Source organism: Onychostruthus taczanowskii, unplaced genomic scaffold (genome assembly GCF_017590055.1).
Source record: "Onychostruthus taczanowskii isolate IOZ18803 unplaced genomic scaffold, ASM1759005v1 scaffold247, whole genome shotgun sequence".
Classification (NCBI taxonomy): domain Eukaryota; kingdom Metazoa; phylum Chordata; class Aves; order Passeriformes; family Passeridae; genus Onychostruthus; species Onychostruthus taczanowskii.
Window position 1 is genome coordinate 40,245 of NW_024499763.1, and position 15,560 is coordinate 55,804.

At 37.1% G+C, this 15,560-nt stretch overlaps 1 protein-coding gene across 36 annotated transcripts in view; it reads right to left on the bottom strand.

Annotated features, from left to right (window-relative positions):
* Window positions 1-4,527: 4,527 nt before the first annotated feature.
* The window catches only part of LRRFIP2 (LRR binding FLII interacting protein 2), a 58,555-nt gene continuing 47,522 nt past the window's right edge, over window positions 4,528-15,560 (bottom strand). For 25 of the 36 annotated variants that reach the window (XM_041406260.1, XM_041406261.1, XM_041406264.1 and 22 more), the window contains 8 exons: window positions 14,815-14,907; window positions 11,365-11,466; window positions 10,991-11,123; window positions 9,850-9,899; window positions 8,238-8,358; window positions 7,155-7,234; window positions 6,162-6,266; window positions 4,528-5,414 (listed from right to left, as the gene is read on the bottom strand). In XM_041406260.1, the coding sequence (XP_041262194.1) occupies window positions 5,304-5,414; window positions 6,162-6,266; window positions 7,155-7,234; window positions 8,238-8,358; window positions 9,850-9,899; window positions 10,991-11,123; window positions 11,365-11,466; window positions 14,815-14,907 (795 nt within the window). In that variant the 3' untranslated portion in view covers window positions 4,528-5,303. The remainder of the gene's footprint in view (window positions 5,415-6,161; window positions 6,267-7,154; window positions 7,235-8,237; window positions 8,359-9,849; window positions 9,900-10,990; window positions 11,124-11,364; window positions 11,467-14,814; window positions 14,908-15,560) is intronic. The other 11 variants (XM_041406298.1, XM_041406295.1, XM_041406275.1 and 8 more) reach the window with 3 other exon arrangements.

The following is a 15,560-nucleotide window of genomic DNA, read 5'->3' on the forward strand; positions in this document are numbered from 1 at the left end:
AAGGCCTGGTTGGGCACAAAAGGGCAGCCTTTGCTGGGGTGGGAATAATTCTTCAAGTTGCTTTTTTTATGGAGGGTGGGTGAGGATGGATTTTGTAGAATGGGAGCCAGCTGGGACTGATGTGGGGGGAACCAGCCCAACAAAAACAATCTGTGGAGGGTAGCAAAGGCATGTTTGCAAAACCTTTTTGCTGGCAACTTTCATTTGCAGGCATGGAAGGGCTTGTGATGCCCTACCCTGCTCTTCTGCCTTGGCCTATAATTTTTTTTCTTGATCAGTGCAGGAGTGGGGGCAGATAAAAGGCAGTGTTTTCCCTCCTCCTGCATGGGCATTTTCCTTGCATAAGGTTGGGCCTTCTTGGGGCTCACTCTGCCCTCTTTCAGAATCAGGGGCTTTCTTTTACAACCTAAAGTTTGTCAACAAGAGTCAGGTGCTGGCAAGAAGGCAGCAGAACACACTGCACTGCGTTCCACCAGTGCAGTCCCCACATCCTCAGGGATGCCACGCAAGGGCAGTGTGCACCTGATGAGTTCCATCTGTATGTCACAGGAAAGCAGGTGTACAACATGCCTGAGGGGAGGATAATCTTCCTCTGCTACCATGGACATCCAGTGATGATCTGGTCCCTGGGCATTCTGCTCTGTGACATGATCTGCACGTTCCATCACTTAAACAGAGATGAGGACATTATTCTGGGCCATTATCTTCTTCCTGCCATGGTGTCTTGAGCTGGTACCTGGTTTGCATCACAGAAGGAATAACAGTGTTGGGAGATTACAGGTGGTATACGAGCATCCTGTTCTTACACCTACAGAGGAGACTGATTTCCTATGGTTAGGTGGAGGAGCTGGCACACATCCTACCATCCTGCTCTCCAAAACAGAGATTGGAAGGATTGGGCACAGTCTGGACACTGCAAACCCTTGAAAAGAGGGGACCATTGTCCAGCAGCTTTTTGACTGCTCTCCCCAGAGTGCCAGCACCTTGCCAAATGGTGCTAGGACAGGCCATCATTGGAAGACCTTATCAACCCTTCTTGGCTGCAGGACATTCACCTACTCCAAGAGATGCCAAAGATCCATCCCTCTGCACAGTAGGATTCAGCAAGTAACAGCTCTACACATCTCATGGCATTAAGAAGCCAAAAAAATCACTCTTTTTCTGCAAGTGTAGCACAGAGTAGGGATCACAGCTGATGAGATACTTCTGCTAGTCCTGGGGAAAGTTGCAGAAGTGGCTAAGCACTCTCCATGGTACTTGAGAATGGCAGTCCAGTGAAGTTTCCATGGACCAGAAAAGGGGAAGCATCCCCACTGCAGATCCCTGACTTCATGGTCTTCCTGCAACCTGGCATTTTGTGGTACAACCATCCTTGGCTTGACCACCAGCAGGGCAAAGCTGATTGACTGTGGTTGCAGCACCTTCCTTGAGGACAGTCTACACCCAGTTAAAATCAAAGTCGAGTCTACACCTAGTGAGAGGGGGAATGCTCCTGGTCCCAGGCATTGCATAGTCCAGCCTGGCTGGGCACTGGAGGTTCCCTGCTTTGCTGTGGTGCAGCAGGATTAATTTTTCAGCCAGTTGCTAGGGTGTTTTTTTGCAGGGGAGGGCATGAGTGTTGTGAAAGGGGAGCTAGTTCCTAGCCTTGCTGACAGCTTTCACCACTGACCCTGTCATGGGCTGGCAGAAGCCTGACAAAAACCTCTACCCCTGGGGGTAGCAGAGGCAGGAGTTCTGAATCCATGCACCAGCAGGTTTGCTTTGCAGGCCCTTGTGGAGGGGCTGGGAAAGGCAAAATTTTTTCCCTGCCTGTGGGGAGGTTTATTCTGTGAAGATAATGGTTCAGTCTTCCTCAGGCCTGTGACACAGTGATAACATTTTACCTTGCAAGTGTTCCAGGTTTTTTGCTTTAATTTACTTTCATGCATTTGTTATTTGTTTTCTGAAGGAAGATTCTAGCTGGTGCCTGGACTGCACAGGGAAGTGTTGTGACTGTCTGCAGAATGGATTCACTGCCAGTGCCATCCTGGCAGGTACACCTCCTTCAAGACAGATGAGGACAGCATTTGGGATCAGCTTCTCTTCCAGCAGCAGGTCTCTTAAGGTGGGTACCTGGCCTCACTGCATGGGTAGCATAGTGGGTAGTAGAAGACAGCAATGGGTACACATGCTTCCCCTCACACTTGCAGGTGTGAGGAGGTTGATCTCCGGGTTAACTGGAGAAGGTGTCACTAGTCCTGCCATCCTGTTCTCTTTTAGAATGGAGAACTGATTGGTAGGTTTGGGTGCCGTTCTGAGCACGGCCACTAACATGGCTGGGCACTACAAATGGGGCCTTCTCCAACTGACAATTTTCTGGTTTCTCTCCCCAAAGACCAGTACCTCATCACAGCAAGACAGCATCACTGAGCTTATCAGTTTGGTGGTGGCAATGTTTATTTGCTGTCAAAAATAAATTTTTTTGTAAGCAGAGTATTTCTTTCATCCTTTTCCAAGCTTTTTATCTCCTTCCTCTAGGATAATTTTTTGTGTCCTTTACACACAAAAAATTGTGCCTTTATTGGAATTGGATGGGGGTTAAGCAACCAAAAATTATTTATTTTTTTAATTTTTAAGCATCAAAAACTGAAGCAACAGCTGCTGTTGTTTCAAACTGGAGAGGCTACTTCACTGCCCGTAACTGCCACTCAAGCACATACCTTTCTGGTGCTGCTGTCTGTTCCCTAATAACACACTCACCAAATCTTTCACCCAGCCCTAAGAGCCCTCCACAGACCAAACAAAACCACATAAATTTGAGGGAAGGATAAACCATGCTGGGTGTTAAAAAAAGATGCCCTCAATAAAACAAAAAATGGTATTATGCAATGTTAGTTATCTTTATGCCTACCTTGTACTAACTTGATGCCTTTTTGTGACCAGTAATTTGGTACAACCCTACATCCAAGAGCCACTAAAAATTGTCCCTGTTGCCTTGCAACCACCAATAAAATTACCTGAGTAATATAATTAAACACAACCTACCCTTTTTTCCTCAACCACACCCTTGACCAAATATAGTAACTTCTTCCATAAGCTTTTCAAATTACACCTAATGACTGTATTTTATTTGGCAAACAAGCAATGTGTGGTCTTTAGCAATACTGGTACCATCATATTCTATTCATTTGCTCATCACAGATACACGGTTCTCCAGTTCTGATTAAATAAATTGTGCTTTGGTAAAAAGAAATTTTAAAAAGCTTTCCATATTGCTATCCAATTGTCACTCATAATTATTTACAATTTTTTTTCATGCCTATACTGTATCAAGACAAAATAACAATGCCTTTTTTTTCCTCCCTTCTTATTGCTTTTCCTGGTACCTCCCAGGAAACTTGGGACTCTTGTTCTCGATATTTTGTTGAATTTGTTTTAATTTTCTGGTAGCAAGAACTTGGGAATCTCTTCAATTAATATGCCCATGCTAACAGAACTGTTAATAACTTTTCTTTAAAAAAAACTACTAGAAATCTTGATTTTAAGAAAGGATGTACTGATCCTTTACCTCTACCCCAGAAGAAGTTCTTATCTGACTCTCACAATTTCATATTGAAGCTGCAGTTTTCCCTGTGCCATAAGATGTCCAGCTTCAATGGGGTGGTTTACAGGAAGTGAATGAAAAGTGAATGAACCAAATAAGGTTTTAGCTGAAAATCTTCATAGTATCCATTTATCTTCAAAATACCTATGATTAAGAACTAATCAAGAGTTAAGAGTTTCTACTGAATAAGTACACAACAAAAAGGAAAGAGTTAACAGCACAGATAATGATTTATGTGATCACCAAAGTGTATCTCCTATTTAATAAACAGGCCTAAGTAGACCTGCTATTTACAAGGTATCTCAACAGGGAAGGAATTTTATTTTCCATGTCCAAGAGACATCCAGAGACAAAAAGCTTTAGTTTTGAATTGTCAAGATGGCTGTTCTTTGAAAACTGCTCTGGTGAAGCAGGGGTACTAGCTCAGGATTGCAAAGATCCTAAAACCTGTCTTGCTTTGAGAAATACTCCCAGAAGAGTAGCAATTTCAAAGCAGAAAATACCTGCTACAAGTCCAAAATAATGATTCGTCTCAGACCAAGGCTCCTTCTGGCCTCATGAAAAGTTCAACACGGGGGCAGTGCGACTTCAAACACTTCAGAATTCCCACTGCAAGTACTACTGATGTCCTACTTGTGATACGCCAGCTCAAAGAGTCAAAGTTCTTAACAGTATTCACTGTCTACAGGGAGTATGCCACAGACAAAAAACCACACCATTCCAGAAAATACCTTCTTCCTTGTGCAGCTCCTCTGCTCCATGGCAGTACTGTCAAACAGTAGTAACTAGTAACTAGTTTAAGAAAAAAAAAATTCAAACTCACTCTTTCAAAGGCAGAAAGATACTTGTTAAGAATATGAAGATCAGATCTTACTATTCCACAGATTTTGCTCTGTCCTGTTAGCATCTCCATATTCAAAAGAAAACACAAAACATCCAGTTTTGGTCAGTAAAGTGTCCATTTTAATAAACTCCTTAGCCACATTTCTCACCCCCTTCTTCCCCACCATAAAATTTCAATTCACACTTAAGCAGATGACACAATTTGATGGCGTACAACCTCAGTTTTTAAATTTCTGCTCTTAATGCTAAGAGTATCAGGGGCTAGTATTTGCCAAAATTACATAGAAGTCAGATGTGCCCATGCAAAAGAAGCCGATCTTTATATACAGTCCCTATTTTTTCTTATAAATTTAAATATTTTAAAAAATGTATTTTCAAAATGTATAAAGTTTAGGGAATACCCCAAATGTATCTTAAAATAAAATGCTTTCTGGTTCCAAAGGTTATTTCAAAAATGAAGACCAAATTGCACCCGATAAAAGGCACTTGTGCTGTGTGATGTCTTAGGCAAGTATATGTTAGTTTCATAACAGTGTCTTGAATTCATGCAGCTGTCTCTGAGCATCAAGCCTCATTAAAGCAGCCAAAAGAGATCGTGAGTAAACTTGATTCCACAGTTGTAAAAACACAGAGCATTGTGCACTGTCTTTGCCTCTAGAATCAAACACTACTGAAAAACTGCTGTCATTCGCATGGGAATTCAAACTACATTTCATTCTCTCATAAATTACAAAAAAGTATGTCATTTAATTATGAAACTAAACCACCAGTGAACAGCTCAGTGTTCAAATAGTTTGTGCCACTGAAAGTCTGTATTTATAAACAAGCTAGGGACTAGTTATTCAAAGAGCAGTGCATTGTATTTTCAATTTCCATTTCACTGTTGAGATAAAAGCGCAGTCCTATTTGCCTTCATCTTCTCCAGCCTTTTCATTAAATGGCTATTGGTCATCTCCATTTCTTCTACCTTATCCAGTGCTGTTCTTAACTATAAAATGAAAAAAAGTTATTATCAGTTTAGTTTATTTGGACTTTGTGCTGTTCTCAAGCTGGATAAGAGGAATAAAAGTATTATGTTTTGTAGGAGTACCACAGAAGTTAAGATATAACTTCCATTATTGCAGGCAGATGAAACAGAATTAAACTGTTAAAAACAATTATGAAGCAACTGAAACATGAAGCGTATTCATTCTAAAAGAATTAGGTGCCTGTAACCTCCCATTACATTAAAGCAATTTACCTAGAACAAGGTAAACTAATCTCCACCATTATTACTTGCATACAGATACGTATTCCCATCACAGGTAGCAGCCATCATGCTAGTGATGCAGCATCTCTTAAGCAAGACTGATCAAGAGCACAGTTAAATGCAGCTTCTTCCCAGAATCCTGTGAGATCCAAGCTGGAAAATTCCCAGGCTGTCACTTGACATAGGGACCATTCATCTCTCTGGCAATACTTTGTAGGACTACTTTAAAATATTACAAGTTATCACATTTCGAAAAAAAACCCCACTTAGATGATTCCTTTCAAGGAAGTACAGCATTGAATCGTAGTTAGCATTACTTTAACGTGCTAGATGTCTTCTGAATGTCATACTGAGACTTGAAGGTCATATTAAAAAACAATTAAAAGATGTATTCAAAGATTACAAAAAAACAAGAGCTTGGAGGTAAAAGACAGCAGCTTAAGACAGAAAGGAACATACAGCTGGAAAGGAAACCAACTCAGTTACCTCTCGCTGAAGCTTCCTTTTTTCAGCTTTGAGTTCATCTTCTACTTTTTCTGCATTTTCTGCTGCATTTTTATACCTTGCAACCTGTCCCTCAAGTCGTCCAATCTGTAAACCCAAACAAGACAAAAGCAACATACTCAGGTGTTCCACCTGGAGTTCACCTGCCATCAGCTGCTCTTCCAAGGACACAGCTGAGAAGACACAGAAGGTTTAAGAACTAGGCAGAGAGAGAAGAACTGGAATACAAAAACTCAAGACTTGGGAAACACATGGGATTAAAAATGGAAGTGGAAAACTGAAAAGCAGAAACTGTATGAAAAGATGCAAAGTAGAAAGCAGACTGTGAACTGTTATCAGGACATGATGAAAGAGGTCTTGAGCCCAAGCACAGAGTTCAGCAGTAAGGAGAGGACTTGAGACAAATCCTGATTGCAACGTGCAGATGCTAAAACCCACTGGCTGGATTGTTCTATGTACAGCTCCCTGCTACCCCTAAATCCACATGATAGGCTACTAGACTGAATCTGTGCAAAAGAGAAAAGATACACATCTGTGATTTAAATTACAACCTTTCATTTAATTTTTTAGGTAATAAGCTGTAATTAAGTTCCTAAAATACAAAAGTATGGCAGATTATAAAGAACTGAAGCTACTAGTTCAAGAAAACCAATTCATGTAACTTAATGACTCATAAGGAAGTTGTACTGTGGATGGTACAAAATTTACTCTCTACAGTTACACATCTACAAAAACAATCACACTTTGTAAGTCAATAACATGGTTTTATAGCTCAGCACTCTTAAGATTTTCTCTTATGGTTAAGGCTGTGCACAGGTATTTAATTGTAGGAAATATGAAAAAATTTGGTGTCATTCTATGTAAACTAAATACCAAACAGTAAATCAAATTATGAAATATGCTTTCATAGTTTTTGTTGAAAAAAGTATTGCAAAAGTGTGCAATGTAATAACAAACATGAAAAAAGGCACTTACATTTTGTTCCAAAGTAGTTATATCTTGTTCAGCTTTTGAAAGCTTGAATTTGTATTCACTAATTTGTCTGTTGGCATCTCCTAGACAAAAATTGACATGAATATGTTAGTCAAAGCAACTCTCTTAAGTAGCAGTTCCCCTTTTAATTAAAATTAATTAAAAAGACCATTTTACTGAGAAGCCCATACCCAAGATCACAAAGAGGTAAATGTTCTTTCAGCAATCTAAAAGAGTATGGAAAGGAAATAATTTTCTTTTATTTAGAGAAAACAGCTACAGTCTCTATAAAGTGTGCATTAAATCTCAGGCGCACAAATGAGATACACACCTTTTAAAACACGTTTAGATCAGCAAACTAATTGCTTAGAGATCAACATAATAATCAACACACACTGCACAATGTCAGACCACAATAAGCATTGAGCAGCATTCAGCTTAAACATCTGTAATAATACTTGAATAAGGAGCACAAGGCTTGAACCTGACTGACAAACTCTAAGGAACTTTGCAAATTATTTTGGTGTTACATTTGAGCCCTCACATTGCCAGTGCTTTGTTTATGTTCATTAACACAAGCATACTAAATGACAGTCTGTCTAACAAGTTTTCAGCTGCATAGCTTGCTTGAAATGAAAAGCATCTTATGCTTCTATGAAGCAACACTAAATATTAAGGTAAATAAATTTTTATGTTTTGATTCAGAACAGAAGTCTTCTAGATTAGGTTTCTATATCAAAGATTGATTGAACAAAATCATCCCATAGAATATATATTTTAAAAAATCTTATCTGAAATTCTATTGTTTAAAAATTATATCCAAGTAGTGGCACCCACTCTAGGCAAGGTTATCAACTGAAAAATAACGAGAATGTTGTTCTTCAACACTGAAAGAGGGAGATTTTTAAGGTACTCTGCACTGAGAATTCCATGCAAGGAATGGAATATATATATATATATTCATATATACCAACAAAAAACCTATCTGCTCAACAATATAGTCACTCACAATACAACTAGTGCACAGCAAGAGTAGTTGGAAGTCCTGTCTGCAAGAATAACTTTGAACAGTAACCATACACCTACTTTGCATTTCGATTAGCTGCAAGTCAGAGCCATTCTCCAAATCTATTGTATCTGGATTCATACTATCACTTTTAGAGTATTTCTGTCGTTCTTCTTCTAACTGCATCTTGAGTTTTCTAACCTGAAAAAGGAAGTGTTTCGTTATGAAAAAAAAAGACTCCCAGAAGCCAGAAGTTCAGTAGCTGAGTATGTAAATGTTCAATGGTAAAAAGGCATCTCATCTACTGAGATGCCACTGGCTGAGAAGGTTCTGTAAACAAGAATTGCAGAGTGATGCAGGGGAGTCAGTCCCTGAGGTTTGTGGCTGTAGACACCCATTCCCATCACTGGGCAAGTGCCCTCTGCATGTCAATGTACAACTCAAACCCACCAGTTTGGTCAGTACTGCAGGGATATCTGTACAGTGCAGGAGCACCTTATAATTAACACAGCTCACTTTTTTCAGCAGAGGAGATGGCATTAAACTCCATTTATGGATTTCTTCTACTGTGTATGTTTCCCACTCCAAACACACACGAAGATATTGACCACTATCCTAGTGAATTTACAGACAATAATCCATGGCTTTTTTAGGGTGTCCTTTCTCATACTTCACCTGGAAACAATAGTCCTAGGCCAGCCTGTAGTGCACATTAGTATTTAATAGTTCCATTTCATGCTACAGCAGCTGTCTCTCAGTTTTTCCAATAGTCAGAGAACATAGATTTCTCAGCTATGTGCCCTGTGTATGCACATTATGAAAGAAGTAGGGGCTACTTTTTGGACACTCTTATTAAAATATTGTTCTGCAGATTAGCAGTATGTGAGTTAACTTGCAAACTCTCCATTCATGATACAAATCAAATATATGATCAGTGGTTTTTAAATTATACAGTGATAAATGTGTGCTTACATATTTTTATATATTCAATACTATAATTTACTGGCAGTCCAAAAAAGTATCTGTACTATAATTAAGGTTCATTCACAGCAAACCCAAACGTTGACAACAATGCTTTAAATTTGCAATGTCTTCAACTAAAAGGACAAAAACTGTAGAATTCTTAACAACTGCTCAATGCCTATATGTTTGCTTGAGTCCTTCTCAAAACAAAGCTGTATTTAAACACTATTATTTTTAATATTAATTTTCTCTCTGAGTTACCAAAATGATCAATGAAATAGTATCACTCAGCAATTTTGAAGAAAATGCAACTTGAGCTTATGAGAGTGTAGTTGTACTGACTTTAATATTTATGCATAAGACAGTTACGCAGATAAAAGAAAAGAAAATAAAAGAAAGAGCTTTAAGGATATGCACTAATAGTAAAGTCAGGAACAAGTTAAATTTCAGTTAACCAGCTACTGAAATGAAGTTTCTTTACCAACCAAGATCAAAGTCCCATGGATAAGAACAATAGCAAGAGGAACTGCTAATTCCAGATAGTCACTGAGGTGAAAACTTTAATATTTCATTTTGCTTTAGTGCTTACGTATCTGATTAAGCACTTTTGTGCTTAACATTTGTTTATTGCATATATATGCTATACATATATATATAGCAAATACATATATACATATACATATATATATATAGTCTGCAAAATGATACACAAAGGTGAACTTATTTTACCTGGGACAGTAATTCCTCCTTTTCTCCAGCCAGTTTTCGTAGCCTGATATCTAAAACCAAAGAACCGAATTAAAAATCAGAGAAATCTGTAACTAAGGATATGTTTTTCATAAATTTTTTTTCCATTCCAAATGAAATGCTCATCAAAGCTAATAGCAACTAGGACAACTTTGATATCTCACTAATAACACAACAACCTTCAGTTAATAGCAGAAAAAAGGGAAAAATACTTTATTCACACTGTTTATTAGTATAACAATTCTAAAAACAAGACCTCAGAGTTTATCAAAAGAGCAAAAGAGTTTAGCAAATATCTCTACTTAGTCAAAAGATCAGTAATGACTACAAGCCATTACTACAGTCAAGCAACACTGTGCTAAGACTAGAGCAGCTCCCTTAGAAATTGTAACTTTGACAGAAATGAAGCATAGTAATATTTGTATTTCCCTGTGAGGGAGCCACAGCAGAAGTATGTATCAAGTGTAATTTATGTCAATACAAAAATATGTAGTATAATTCAATTATATAGAGATTCAATATATATATAATTGTACAAGTATAATTCAATTATATAGAGATTATTTTTCTACATGTTAATAGAGTTTTACAGTGGGTTGAACATGCATACAATAACTTGCTCAACTTAAAGATAAAAGCAAGTTAAAATGACTTAACCCCAAAACCCCCAATTAGTGTGCCTGTTGTCTCTGTCATTTTTTGAATGCTTTTAAAACTTCTTTTTCTAATGAATGTGATGGAAGACTGCACTTGATGTACTTTCATTGATTACGTATACTTCTAAAGAATTATTTTCATGAAACACAATGGAAAATATAGTAATCCAAATGACGCTTTAAAGCAAGATGTTTTCCGTCAGTATTAAAACAGGAACTGGACCAAGAGAACTAATCAGTTTCAAACATCTAAGCACATATTATTTTTTCTTACTCAAAAGACACATCTGACTACATGACTACTCAGAACAAACAAAAAATTAAAATCAGTTCTGAAAGCTGTGTAAGCACATATTCCAGAAGCATCACAGGTGCTTGCATACGCAAATATAAGTCACACCCACTGTGAATGAGAGGAAACAAAGCCTATATAAAAAACTCTATAAAGTGTGCTAGGATACTTTTACCTAGTGGTCCTTCTCCTGCAGATTCCAAGACCTGAGCAGCTTCTTGTGATACAACTGTTATTGTACCAACCACTGATTCATGGTTTAGATCACCATTTGGTGTGCCATCTGGAATTATAACTAATCCATGTTTCTAAAAAAAACAAAACAAAAAATAAACTAGTCATACTACAGAAGTGCTAAAATAAAAATCAACAGGTAAGTTTTTAAAGAGCTTTTCAAATTCATTGAAACAATTACAATGATATGGACCATTTGTCCTACCCTAAGGTCAGGTTTTCAGAGTGCACAAGAATTCTTCCTCCTTTTTATTGACGTTGATGTCATGTACCATTCCTGGATTTGTTACTGTAAAGTAACTACTACCAACATACCTGTCCTCTCTTCATTGTTTCCTTCAGGTCAGCCAACTCCTCTCTGAGCTCATCTCGCTCATTCTTAATGCAGTCAAAGTAATCTTTCTGTCTTTCTAGGGCCTGGACTCAGGCAGATAGCAAGAAAAAGAATGGCACAGAGAAAAAGCATATGACAGCAGAAAGATTTTCTACAAGTAAATACAAATAGCTCAATACAGGTAAAGAAATTAAAAGTGCTTTTTAAATATGTAGTAATATACATCTCAGATAACTGCCTTCTACAAGTTGCATATCTAACTTCATGTTGCACTTGTTTTTACTTTTTTCTTAGATTTTTTGAGAGTTTTTTTTTTTTTTTTTTTTTATCCAGCGAATTCTATTTTTTAGGAAATTTTGATAAACTAAATTGAGTACCAAAAGAGTAAGTGATTCTTCTCATACAGGCACTCTGCGGCAAGAAATAAAATTTGCTGAAATGCAAATGGCAAAGATCCTAAAACAGTACATCTATTGAACTAATTTCTCTGCCTTTTATATGGTACAGAAGTAGAAATCATACATCATGGAAGACCTTGAATGTATCCACTCATGAATACTAGTTTATTTACTAGTTGCTTAAGGGTAACAACACTGTTTATTAAACCAAAAGCAGTTAGTTTTAGAGAGAAACAAAAAAGCAACAAACACTAGTAGCACTATTTTAGCACAAAGAAGTACAGCAGCTAGAAGTGCAACATGGGTGTAGATAGGTTTGCCTAGCTAAGCTGGAGAGGTTACCTGGCAGTTAGTTGGACACTTCTACTTGACTGGGCAGCATACAATACTGCATGCATTAAAAATAATCCTCACCATACAGCAAGTGCCAAAGTATACACACATTTTGGCCAAGAAAATAATCCAACTAAACCTCATCCTATACATGAATGTGTAGGAATGGACTGTTACCATGAAAGAAATGAAGGTGTATACATTTGTACTGTACTTGCCTCATGTAACTTCAATATACTGAATTTTAATAATTATCTAGAATCTGTATACTAGAGCAATATTCTAAAGCATTACTCAGTTTCAACAGAAAATTCTGTCAAGTGCTGTTACACTTGATTTAATCATATGTAAATGTAACATATAAAATAAAGGCAATTCAACATGTGTGAAAACAGTAGCTGACATATTAATTTAAAAATCTGTAAATATCCTTTTATTTCCCAGCACACACTAGATCTCTAACTACTTTACAAATAGCATGAAGAACCTTAATCATTACATAATTTTGTGCTCTACTTAAAAGACACATGCATCTTTTTAATTTTTGAAGAACAGTGGAAGAGATGGAAGGGGAAGTAAGCTCACCACTTGAGAGAATGGACACAATGGCCCAGAATCACAGACACAGATTGTGTGTACTTGACAGTGACCTGTGATGATGTTGACCTTCCCCAAACATATTTTCTATCCTTACCCCCTAATAATACAAGTGTTGGAAATCAGAAAATTCTGATGGGGGAGGAAGTGCAACTGATACTACTATGTATTTCTACCTATGTAGATCTAAGTAATCGTTATTCAAAACTAGTAACATTCCTAGTGTTCGTACACTCAAGGTTTAATTTAATATGACATGGATTTTGCACAAAATCTACCTCTGCAATTCTTCTTTTGGGGCAGAAAACAGAAATCAGGACAACAAAGTCCTGCAGACAGATTTTACCATACTTATATGAGCAAAATCTGATAATATGCCAGAATCCAGAGACATTTGGAATCCTTTTTTCTAAATATTCCAAAAGCCTTCATAACTTTTATACCAAACTCAAGAGTTGCCATTACTAAATGACAATTTGGAGCTACTAAACAGTAGAATAACTGTGTATTTCAGGAATATAACACAACGCTGTAACTCAGTGTCCTCAAACTGATCTAATTTAAGATCAAATATAACCACAAATTTCAAGCACTGTAGAAACAGGACAACATATGAAGGCAGGTGTAAAACAAACTTGTGCTATTTTGTTCTGCTTGCCTCCCTTTCTTTTTCTGAAACGGCTAAAATGTCTTATATACATTGTAAAATTTGGTTACAATTTTAGTTATAAACTACACTGTGAAGCTTCGCAGTGACATCTAAAGCTGGAGTAGCATAAAAATTAGCAGTAGGAGGGAGAAAGGTTCAAAAACTGTGAGCTAAGAAAAGTATGTAAATATTTAGAGATATCAGAAAGAAAAGAGAATCATTTTTACATTTTCTTCTCTAAGAGAGTTCAATTCTGAGAATTGAACTAAGTAGAAAAATAACCAGTTATGGTGTTTACAAGAAGACAAACTGGCAGGGCAATTTTGGCTAAAGTAAAATATGTCTATCTTTTTGTCATTCTGGCTGGCAGATATATTTGAATATTGGATAAACTCATACTGATTCTGGCAATGTATTTGAAAAAGCACAAAAATATTGCACAAATTGAGACAGTCCAATATACAAATGTGAGAAATAAGTATGGAAAGGATAGGGTAAATTAAAGATAAAAAGCCTTCAGAAGAATGTGCAGAAAACTCTAGAATGTTGAATTTTTTTATGATGGAAGAGAAAGACTGAAGCATGAAAAAAAGTAAGGATAGTTTTTGAACTGGCCACCACCAGTTAAAAGGCAGCTTTTCAAGGTCACTTGAACTCCAGCAAATAAAACAATTTTCGAAGAAATCTACATATATTGAAATACGGTATAAAGTTCAGGTAGAGAGAAATGACCCCTGAGCTGTCAAGAGGCAGACAATGCCTTTTTAAAGGCTTTCCAATTAACTCTCTATTGCCGCCAGGCAATCTACTTGTGTCCCAGAACAGCCACAAGTTCAGAGACATGTAGTCATCACCAATGACTCCTTTCTGGGACTTCTACCTGCCCAGAAGCAAAGCTGACAAACCGTGCCTGACCTACATTAGCTGCATAGTATCAGCACAGTTCTTTCTGTACCACTCTCCTTCCTACATAGGAACCTTATGGATGCTCCTCAAAAGGTCACCCACAACCATTGTTTCAACTACGATTCTCAATACCCAAAGTATTTAATGTGTCATATCAGAAAACCAGCTTGGTTCAGTGTTGCATCCAAGCTAACCAATTACACAAAGATCAGAAGTGCAATTCACTTGCAGGAATGTGCAAGTTGGTTGTAGAAGTCAATTCAAGATCATATCTTTTACCACTAGGCATGCCATCAAAAATTTTGCAAAAAAATTGTAAATTTGTATGTGTAATAGTTCATGTTACAAATTTAATTAGTACTACTTATCATTATTCAAGTTAAGTGTGTCCCATTTTCTGAAGAAGAGAAAGACTGCAAAACATTTTATTCATATAAGTTGGGAGTGGCCTTAAGTTCTTTGAAGTACACAGAATTCCTTGGGGTGTAGAGGGCATCCATCTACTTCTAAATTTAAAAAATAGCTTTCCTTCCATATTTCATTCATACCCCTATTTTTTTATCTTTCCAATTAACTGTCTCCTGGAGATCAAATACTTCTTTGGTTATGAAGTCTATATTCTCCTGCATACGTTGATTCACCTGTGGTAAATAGGATGAGGGAAGAATAAAAGAGGAAAGAGAAGTAAGGAAATGGGAAAAAAAATCCAAACATTAAAATAGATAAAGGAAACTAAGTAATAAAAGTCAACCAAAGAGTTTATGAGCATGAAATTACAGAAACAGTGTGCAGTTTAATGTAATATATTTCTCATTCATTCATGCAAGAGAATGGTCTTTTATCCTATTCAATCACTGTTGCTGGGAAAACTTACAGCAGCTAGAGTTACTTTTCTTTAGTGACTGTTCCCACTGCAGTATGTGGACCAAAACAATTTCCCTGCTATACTTTCCAGATACCTTCAAGTACCCTTTGGATCCGAATATTACTGTTAACAATTGGTTTGATTCATTTTTTACAAAATAAAATAATCTTGAAAGTATAAAGAAGGGAGTTTGAATCAAACATCCAGGAAGCAAAAGACAATTGCTGACTGCTTTCTGGTACTATATGAATACGTATCAAGTGTAGTCCTACTTTTTTAGCTGACTATCATTGCATTTTGTTCCTTCCCCTGAAAACATAATTAAATGCTTAGCTATGAAGATGACTTAAAAATTTTAAGACCTAGAGACAATTTTTTTCCTTCGTAAGAGTGAACTTGATTTTACATCTGGGAACAGAAGACAATGTC